At 33.6% G+C, this 11229-nt stretch overlaps 1 protein-coding gene across 1 annotated transcript; it reads right to left on the bottom strand.

The window, feature by feature from the left end:
• Positions 1-6407: 6407 nt before the first annotated feature.
• LOC115423672 (migration and invasion enhancer 1-like) lies at positions 6408-10919 on the bottom strand. Its single transcript, XM_030140603.1, has 4 exons — positions 10820-10919; positions 10502-10599; positions 10240-10316; positions 6408-6922 (listed from the first exon to the last, which is right to left on the bottom strand). Exons 1-4 carry the CDS (start codon positions 10849-10851, stop codon positions 6839-6841), a joined length of 291 nt encoding a protein of 96 aa, XP_029996463.1. The 5' UTR covers positions 10852-10919; the 3' UTR covers positions 6408-6838.
• Positions 10920-11229: the final 310 nt, after the last annotated feature.

The following is an 11229-nucleotide window of genomic DNA, read 5'->3' as shown; positions in this document are numbered from 1 at the left end:
ACTAATAAAAAATCTATGGTGAGTTGACAGAGACAATCCCAACCCATAACAGACATGACAAACTGTGGTTGTGAAACTGCAGCACTGTGGTTCTGTTTGTGTGTCACATGTTCACTGTGGTCAGTTTCAGATGCTGCAGCTCTTTCATAATTCATAGTTTCAGTTCTTGTTTGTTCAGTTTTAATTGTCCTCCTTGTAAATCACAGCTGGACTGACTGGACAGATCCTGACCAAGGAAAATAAAATTCTCCCTTTGTGCAGTAATCTACACCTGGATTTACTGCCTACGTCCACAATAATATACATTATATAGACTAAATGTCCTCTAAAATTCATGTTTATTTGAAACATATAGGAAACTATTACAAGATCAAAAAAAATTTAATTTTAGCAAAAAAAAAAAAGTCTCCATTTTGAATGTCTGGGGTCGCCAGAAATGTGTGATGTTAAAACAGGGTCAGGAGTAAAAAAGGTTTGACACCAGTGCTTTGTGACATTCTGTGAGACTTCAGTTAGATTTTGTGAGTTTTAATGTGTAAACTTCTTCAGAAACCCTAACAGTCGGTGGACTTGGTTTGTGTGTTTGAGCATCACCCCAGTCAGTGGGCGGGTCCTGGGGGTCCCAGCTCTGGTTCTCGTTGATAACCCTCCAGTCTGGTTGTTCGGACGCTGATAGAGCCGGTCTCTGAAGACGCCGTTTCTTATTGGTCGGCGCAGATATTTGAAATTCAAGTCCCCGTTTCTCGTTGGTTGTTTTATCCTGTATTCTCTGAACTCACACCTCACTTCCCGTTTCTTCATTTATGACAGGATCACCTAATTTTACAGACGTAGAAATGCCACGGAATTAAATAAAAGCATCATCATATTACTATACAGGACAATACAGAATATTATATTTATTTATATTGTATATGTATATGTGTTTTTGTTTGTTTTTTTAGTTTTTATTAATATCTTAAAGTGCTGATACTGGTATGATAATTTATAAATGTGTATTATTATATTAGTGTATATAGGAATAAAGATGTGTGATATTGTTTGATTATTATTATTATTGTTATTATAGAGATAACCTTGTTGTGATATTGGGCTATACAAATAAAGTTGAATTGAATTGAATTATTATGATATTGATCTTCATATAAAATAATAATTGCTATTATTCATATAGAGGTCATAAGGAACAGAGACTGGGGGTAGGAGTGCATAAGTTTTTACTTCTTTTCACTCCTTTTCGAGCATGTTTAATTTATGTTCATTTATTTTATTTATTTTTCTTTTGTTTACTTATCAGCCTTTTATGTATCATTACTGATATTTTGTTGGTTGATTTTTGTTTTGATTTCACTGTCTACATGTTCGAAATAAAGATTAAAAAAAAAAAAAAAATCAGTCCGTCAGATATAATCCTATTTTTAACCTCCTCAGACCCAGGAAATGTCAGCAAAGTACCAGCGTTTTTTGTTTTTTATTAAATCAGTGCATATATTGGAAACATCATGATGCAACAGTTTTTTCAGATGCAGTTTTTTCACATTTTTATGGAATGTCCTTTGTGGTGGACACTTTTCTTTTGTTTTTTTGTATGAAGTTGTGAAACTCTTGTTCACAAATGTGGACAGAAAACACAGAGCTGGGTCTGAGGAGGTTATGGATGGACCGTCCACTCCTTTAGTCTACAGCAGGGGTTCCCAAAGGGGGGTACCTGTACCCCCAGGGGTACTTGACATTTTTTTAGAAAAATACATGAAATAAGTCATCATGTACTGAATACAAAATAGATAATGAGAATTAATGCTGATAATAGTTAAATAAAATTATTTCAACTTTACAGGTGACAGTGTATTAGGATTAAAACAAAATAAACAATAGTCCATGTCAGCTGTTGTTCCAACGTGTTTTCATCTACATCTAATCACCATTTAAAGTCTGATTTTTCTTCCTGAGTATGAGTTGAAGAAACTGCATCTGGAAGATTTTTCAGAAATCAACAGCTACAACTTTTGAAATTATGATAAAAAATTATTTCAATATTGAGTAAAATTAAATAAAGGGGTTGTTTTTTGGGGGGGTGGGGTTAAGGGTACTGAGGGTTCAGTTCTGCATTTTCATTCCATATGATCATAATCAATAGAAGTAACTGAAATAACATCACCTTCTTTAACTAATGACATCATTTATGCAGGTTTTTCCAAAAACAAAAAAAAGATTATATACTTGTACAGGGTGGGGAAGCAAAATGTACAATGAACATTTAGTTGTTTTTTCTCAGCAGGCACTACGTCAATTGTTTTGAAACCAAACATATACTGATGTCATAATCATACCTAACACTATTATCCATACCTTTTCAGAAACTTTTGCCCATATGAGTAATCAGGAAAGCAAACGTCAAAGAGTGTGTGATTTGCTGAATGCACTCGTCACACCAAAGGAGATTTCAGAAATAGTTGGAGTGTCCATAAAGACTGTTTATAATGGAAAGAAGAGAATGACTATGAGCAAAACTATTACCAGAAAGTCTGGAAGATACGATTAAAGAAGAATGGGAGAAGTTGTCACCCCAATATTTGAGGAACACTTGCACAAGTTTCAGGAAGCGTGTGAAGGCAGTTATTGAGAAAGAAGGAGGACACATAGAATAAAAACATTTTCTATTATGGACATTTTCTTGTGGCAAATAAATTCTCATGACTTTCAATAAACTAATTGGTCATACACTGTCTTTCAATCCCTGCCTCAAAATATTGTACATTTTGCTTCCCCACCCTGTATATTTGGAAGAGTTTTTTTAATTTATTTACTTTTTACTTGAAAATCATGACTTCGGCTTTATTTGAAGAAGTTGACGACATGGAACACTGAATATGAAACCAGCTGCCTTCTGCTTCTGTTCATGACCTTCAAACCTGATCATGAAAATAACAGCAAAACTGTTCAAATGTGTTTATTTTCCACAATAAAATCCAAATAAATCCCCTGTTTTTCACTTCAGACGTGTATTTCCTGCTGCTCTTTGTGACGCTGCATTCGGAGCCTTCTGTACAAACACAATCCCATTTGTCCTACGTTGTGTGTTGTGTGTCGTTTGTTGCGTTTGTGCAGTTTTGTGTGTCTGTGACCAGCGTTCGATGACAGGGAGTGTCAGTCTAATGTATGTGCAGACACATGGACACCACAGATAACAGTCCTCTGACTCCGTCTCCTTCCACTGGGGCCCACTATCACCCACTGTGGGACCACCTATATTCTATTTATGCTGGTTCACTACACTTCACTACATTTGTTTAGTGTTTTTATCGTTATTTTACATCTATCTATGAGTTTATAATTGTATAGTTTTAATGAACGTCCCTTAAATCACACCACAGTCCATTTGTTTTTTTTCCCAGTTTGACAAAAACTATCCAGAATTCATTCTCTAAAACAGACACAAAGTACTAATGCATGATGTTTTACTGATGTTTTCTGATTTTCTAATGAACACATGTGATAAATTAACATTCTGAGACCCTGCATCCACATATGAGGAAGGTAAACTGAAAAAACTAACATGTTCCTCATATGACTGGGTGTTTTTTGTGCCCTCTAGTGGTAACACATGCACATTACAACCTGAAAAATTATTAAAATGCATTAAAATATGGTAAAATTTACATGTAGCTTTAGTAGATTTAAAGCCTAAATTCATATTTGTTGAAAATATCTAGTGAATTTAATTTTGTTTTATTATTATTATTTTTAATTATTTTATTTTTTTCACAAATATTTAACAAGTTTTTTCTACTTCTACAATAAATCAGTCTGGTAGAAAAATAAGATGTAAACCCTTTCTTTCTTTTTTGTTGTATTGATAGTATATTTTTCTGCTACTTTTATTTTACTTGACTGGTGCGACTGTAACACACAATAATTATTATTATAAAGTATTCTGATTCCATTAATGTGCAATAATCTGTTTACCTTTCAGTCATTTGTGCTCATCTTCTGTGTTGATATATTTATTATTATTATTGTCTGCATTTTACTCTGTTTTTATTTTCTATTTGAAATGTGTGTGTTTTTAAGCGTCTATTTCACCATCATTCCTTTGGGTCATAATTTCTTTCATCAAACCGATGTTAAACGATAATAAAGAATCTTGAATCTTAAATTAGCAGATGCCAAAGGTCAAAAACTGAACAGACTTTGTTGAATTTGTCGCCCCCTAGTTTAAAGAACTGTGAACAGGAGACTATTTTTTATCCTCATAGTTGTGAATTGAACACTGATAATAACTGTGAGGACTTTTATACGGAAAAGGATTAGGACCACTGGGAAAAAATTAATAAAAATGTAAGTCCAATGTATATTTTTTTATTATTATTTTGAGGAAAAAGTTAGAATTCTGAGATTAAAGTCAGAATTCTGAGGAAAAAAAGTCAGAATTTTGAGATTAAAGTCAGAATTTAAAAAAAAAAAAAATCAGAATTCAAAGATTAAAGTCAAAATTTGGTCTTTTTTCTCATAATAATAATGTAATCTAAATATGGACCATTAGAAGGAAAAGAACGTTTTTATATTTCAAAAATTCATCAAAAATCTTAATTTCTTAAAACTGTGAGCAAACTTTGTAGAAATCGTCCCGAGAAAGATACATAAAAAAATTGAAATGAACCTGACCGGTAGTTTCGTAGATGTTCGCTAACGAAAATGAACACAACAGCTCATCAGTCGGTGATATAAAAAAAAACAAAAAAAACACAGATCCACCGTATTTACACAAACGTTACATTTATTCAAAGTCTTCATGGTCAGTTTTCACATTTGACAGAACATTGAGGCGTTCCGTGCAGACGGTTCTGGGTCAAAGTCCGATAGTTCGGTTGGTTTAGTCACGTTTGAACGACCACACATATGGATTTCTCAGTCTCTTTCACCTTAAAATTAAGTTTATCGCATTAATTTTCTGACATTTTACGCCAGGTTTCATTCAACACACGTCAGATGTTTCTGTTTGTGCTGCTTCTTGTCATTGGGTCAAAGGTCACATCAGATTAAAACTTTAACCTTTAAAACCCATTTAGTTCAGTTATTTGTGTTGTTTTTTAAGCCGATGCACATATTTTTCTTGTATTTTGTTGTTTTATCTGAAGAAAAAAGAATGAGAAACAAATATATGTGATAATTTCAAACCTGGAAAAACACGACTTTTGCACAGACGTTAAAATACATGATCAACCCGACTTAAAATCAAATGTCTTAATTTTTTTGGGGGGGGAAAAATGCTGCGACAAAGACAGATTAAGACTATTGTATAGATTTAACCACTATGAAGACAGACGTTTATATTATAAGACTGAGTTTTTGCATTCACCGATTACACATTATTCAACAGTACCTCCATTTTTCCAGTTTGTCAGAATTTAATGCTTTAAAACAGGGGTGTCAAACATACGCCCCCAGTTACTGGCATCGAACTGGTTTTAAATCAGGTTCCACAAACACCAATACAAAATAATGACACTAAATGTGAAAAAAATGAGAACTCCAAAATTTTCTTCATTTTAGTGCAAAAAAAATAACATTAAATTATGAAAATATTTACATTAACTATCCTTTAACAACAAAATGTGAATAACCTGAACAAATATGAAAAAGAAAATTAAGTATAATTTGAAAAATATTCTGTTTGTTATTAAATGTTTAGTGCTTTTATATTTCCGATCTGAAAATCACGTTAGAATATTGTTAAAATCACTTATTTTTCTTAAGAAATTTCAGTTTTTTTTCAGAATATTTACACTTTCTTTTTTGGATACTTTGTAAATATTTTCATATATTAATGTTATTTTTTGCACTAAAACAAAACGAAAAAATTGGAGTTGTCATTATTTAAAGGTTATTACGCCCAATGTGAAAAAAAAAAAAAAAAATTATTTTAGTGTAAAAAAAAAACATTAAATGATGAAAATATTTACATTAACTATCCTTTAACAACAAAATGTGAATAACCTGAACAAATATGAAAAAGAAACTCAAGTGTAATTTTAACAGTATTCTACCTGTTATTAAATATTTAGTGCTTTTGTATTTCTGATCTGAAATGCACATATGGTAGAATATTGTTAAAAATCGCTTATTTTTCTTAAGAAATTTCAGGATATTTACACTTTTTTCTTTGGATAGTTTGTACATGTAAATATTTTCATAAATTAATGGGGGTTTTTTGCACTAAAACAAACAGAAAAATTTGTCGTCGTCCTTATTTTTTATCAGTTATTATGTTATAATTGGAATTAGTGGAACCTGACCTAAAATGAGTTTGACGTCCCTGCTTTAAAACATTATTCGGCATAATTCAGCGTAGACCTGGTGCAGAAGCAGGAGCTGAAAAACTCCTTTTACTTCTAGTTTGCATTTTCTTTGCACAGGAAGTGGCAGAAGTGCAAGCAGAATCAGGAAATGAATATATATGAAAAAAAAACCCAACACAGATCAGGCAGTAAAAGAGAACAGGAGGCAATGAGGCGTCAGTAAAACCAAAGGGAGCTCCGTTGGACTCTTCTGCTGCGTCGTCTCCTGCTCTTTGTTTCCGTCGGAGGGAAAACCCGGCGTTCTCTCGTCAAACCGTAACCATATTTTCATATTTGAGGCTACGGTTATCATTAACAGCCTGGACTTCCACGGCGGCAACAACGACAGGAGGTGGAGTCTGCTCAAAGCTCTCGTCTCTGGTGGGAGTGGACTTTAGGACGAGGCCTGAACCCCGGTCCAGAACCAGGACCGGGGTGGACCGGATGTGGTGGCGGGCCGTTCCTGATGACGCTGGAGGCCGCAGCGGACACGAAGGAGTTTACATGATGACGCAGGGCGCGCGGCTTTTGCTGATCTTCTGCAGAGGTTGACCGTCGTGGGCCTTCTGCACCACGTTCATTATCTGAAGGAGGGGTCACATGGGTTAGAGAGGGGGGCGGAGTCACAACAACCAATGAAAACAAACCACACAGTGAGCAACAGGTTTTTGTATGAGTGAAGAGATGGATGCAAATGTATGGTAGACAAAGTTTAAAGCAGATGTGTTTGTTTTAAAGTTCAACTGGAGCAGAGTTCATTTAAAACTGGAGCACTGGACTTAATTTATGTTCAAAAAAACATTCAATGCATCTGTAAGTACTTTAATTCAAATGTACCATTACTTGTTTTTACTTTCCAGTACTTTTATTATTATTATTACTTTTTTCTGATCTGTACTCTATTTTACAAGTGTGTATTTGTGTCTGTTTGTGCAATAACTGTTTTTTATATGTCTGATGTGTTTAACTTTTGTTTCTATTCATGTCTTTTTTCCTTTGGATTCCATGGCTCAGGGAGACGCACAAGAATTCCAATGTAACTATACTGTGATGTATCTGTGCATATATCTATATCTATAATCCATATAGTCGATAGTGTTTATTATCTATCTATCCATATATATATATATATATATATATATATATATATATATATATATTATATATATATATATATATATATATATATATATATATATATATATAGTTGATAGTGTTTATTCTATAGTTCCATAGATGGCACAGGTTTATAGTTATGGGTATTTTTTCTAGTTATTGGTCGTTATACTGATCACTATGTGAAAAACCCATTGTGATCATATTTGATCTTACAAACAACACAAATCATATACAAACAACACAAATCATATACAAACAACACAAATGATATTCAAAGCCAAAAATAATCTACGACCAGGAAACATACAGAAATGATTCACTGAAAGGGAAGGGAGTTTTAATTTAGGGGTAGATTTAATTTCAAAATTCAGAGGGTGTGCACTACTAGGAAAAGTTTGAGCATATGTGTGTGTGGTGTTCAAGTCTGGAATAGACTGAGGGAGGAGCACAAGGAATGTTCAAACAGAAGACAATTCAAAAACACTTAGAAGAACATGTTTATCACAACATATAGGGAAGAGGGTTATTAATTGTCACCATATGTTCACTGTTGTTTATGTATATATTTAGTTCCTTGAGTTAGTTCTTATTTGTTTATTTATTCGCCAGCACAACTAAGAAAGGCATTGGTAAAAGATTATATGTGTATTTGTATGTGTGTATATGTATAAACGTATATATGTGTATATGGATGAATGAGTGTGTGTGTATGTGTGTGTAAATAGATATATAAATATAGAAGAGTAATGTAAAAGGAAGAGGGACATTTATTATTAATAATACTGTAGGGAGAGGGGGTAGGATTAAATAAGTTATACTTCTTCCCACCCCTTTTTGGGCATGTAAATGGAATTATTGTGCTTTTCTTCTGACTAAGAGTGTTATGATTCTTGATATTTGTATTATTATCTATGTTTTGCAAGTGCATATATGTTAAATTTCATTGCATATTCGGAATAAATCACTAAATCACAAAAATCACAATCATATGCCGAGTTCATATTTACTCGTCTCATCTTTGACACTCATGACAGTAAACAGTACCGTCTGTCCTACATCAGACACAGCTGGCCCACTCAGTCCTCACTGTACCCCACTGTCCTCTGGGTAAAGGAGGGTCACTTTGGGACATGTCTAATCTCTGATGTGGGACATGTCTAATCTGTGATATCAGTGTAAACAACAGCTCTATCCAACCTGGCTGAGTGTGTACTTTGTGTTTGGAACACAACAGTGCATTTCTATTCTCAGGTGCAGTTTGTTTCCATGTGTGCAGAATTGTGGGACATTATCACCTGGAGTATTCAGGCTCAACCTGTTTTACTTCATAACAATTCTACGAACCATAGTCTGTACAAACATCATTGCATCTGGTCTGTTCGTGTTGCATCAGGTTTTCAATAGATGTTCTTTATATCATTTGATTTGTAGTTTTTACTTTTAATTATTATTTCAGTTGTATCATATTTTTATTCTTTATTTCTTTTTTGTGTATTGTTTATTTCTGGGGAGGTATTTATCCTCTCCTGCACAACAGTGTTACTTGGAGGATAATTTCTTTTCTTTATTTTTTCATGTTGTTTGTGATGTGCAAATAAATAAATAGTGAATGTTGACTGGATTTTAGGCCAATATTTTCACTGCATTTAACAATGGCTTGTAAAACATACCAATAAATCCACATGAATCACAGTCTACGCTTGTGTGTATATTATTATATATTACATTATGTATATATTTACAACAGTTTACCAGTTTGGGATCAATAAAGTCTGTCTGTCTCTCCATCTATATATATTCATTACTATATAGGACAATATAGAATATTATATGTATTTATATTATATATATATATATATAGACATGGGGTTTTTTTTGTTTGTTATTTTAGTTTTTATTAATATCTGAGATTGCTGGTACTGGTATGATAATTTGTAAATGGATATTATTATATTATTAGTGTATATAGGAAGAAGGATGTGTTATATTGTTATATTATTATTGTTATTATATTGATATTCATATAAAATAATAATTGATATTATTTATACAGAGATCATAAGGAGTACAGATTGGGGGTAGGAGTATGTAAGTTTTTACTTCTTGCCACTCCTTTTCGAGCATGTTTAATTTTATTTATTGTTTTTTTTTCTCTTTTCCCTTTTGTTCAATTATCAACCGTTTATGTATCGTTACTGATATTTTCCTTTCACTGTCTACATGTTCAAAATAAAGATTTCACTTAAAAATTACATTTTTTTTACTCATTTGAATGACTGTACAATAAGCCTGTTTCATGTCATCAAATAATACATATTTAAGTGTTTCATGTCTCATTGTATAAATTATACATACACACAATAACAGCATCATTATGACTGGACTGCTTTTCTGATCCTTGACTATAGTAATGTTGATATGAATTTATTTATTTTTTGTAACTGGTGCAAGTCAACATTTATGCTAACTTTGGCATAGTAACATTAACATTACATACTACGTTCATTAATGTGCAATGTCCTGTCCAAATACAAATAATAACATGTCAAACTATTCCTATATTTACTGCATAAGATGGGGAAAAAACTGTAATCTGAGAAATACCTAAAGCTATCAGATAAATGTAAGGAGGGGGGGTGCCTCTGAGTTGCAGAAAATGTGCAGAAAGTTGCACAGAATGGACACATTTAATTATAATATTGATTAACTATAGAAAAGTCCAGTTGTGTTGTGTTATATTCCAGTTGTGATGTGTGTTTTCTGCAGAGTTTGCGTGACTCACATCATCCTCGTATGGGAATCCGCCCAACTCAAGCTTGGAGAAGATCAGCTGCCCATTGATTTCAATCTCAAAGCTGGCTATTAAAGCAAACAAAAGAGCATGACATCAGATTAGGGCTAGTGCGTTCTGGAATGATCTTTGCCTTTGTTTACTCCTGCATCTACTTTATGGGGTGTGTGTGTAAAAGCTAAGGCTAAAATAACTTCCTATGTGATGACTTTTCCATCAGTGCTTTGAATTATTTACGTTAAACCTTACTTACATGATCTTCCCACGAAGCCTGACACCTCCGCATCGGGAAACTCACCCTTAACCACACGGGCGAGTTCCTGATAGCGGGGAGCGTATCCTCACTTACCACTAGAAGAAAGAAAAACACAGAAAAAACAGGTTTTATTCAGTGGTTTCATCTGTAAACTTCACTCATGCTAATGCTAATACACTGATTTTAGCTAGGCTGGAAGCTAATGGAAGCTAGCGTTAATGTCAATCTGCTCTCAGATTTAGACAAACACAAACAGAAGTGCATCAAGTGGAATATAAACAAAAAACATAACATTATAATTAAAGCCGTGATTACCAGTATTCGACTCGTATTGTCACCACTCCCATTGTTGCGCTTTAGTTGTAGCTCCTGCAGCGTCACTGGTTTGAAGTCGACTCTGTGTTAAGTAACGGAGTACTGGAGGGGGCGGGGCTTGAACATACACAAAAAACGGAGATAGGAAATGAAACCTCGCGAGATGTGACCAAAGCGCTGCCATCTTAGTAGGGGCGTCAGGGTTAGAATAGTTTATTAATGTACGGCGGCTGTTCAAACGGAAGCTTTAACCACACGGAAACAAACACTATCTATCTCTTTTTTGTTTTGAAAATATTTTCAGAACCATGGGAAGTAGTGTGTGTTCACACAAAACCCCTGAAAACGCTGTAGGATATTTTTGCCTTGCCTTTAGTTGGCGCTGAAAAGCTGTGACGTCCCCAGGTAAG

Source organism: Sphaeramia orbicularis, chromosome 8, assembly GCF_902148855.1.
Source record: "Sphaeramia orbicularis chromosome 8, fSphaOr1.1, whole genome shotgun sequence".
NCBI classification, from domain to species: Eukaryota; Metazoa; Chordata; class Actinopteri; order Kurtiformes; family Apogonidae; genus Sphaeramia; species Sphaeramia orbicularis.
Note: the sequence above shows the minus strand (reverse complement) of the source record. Positions and strands in the feature narration are given on the sequence as shown.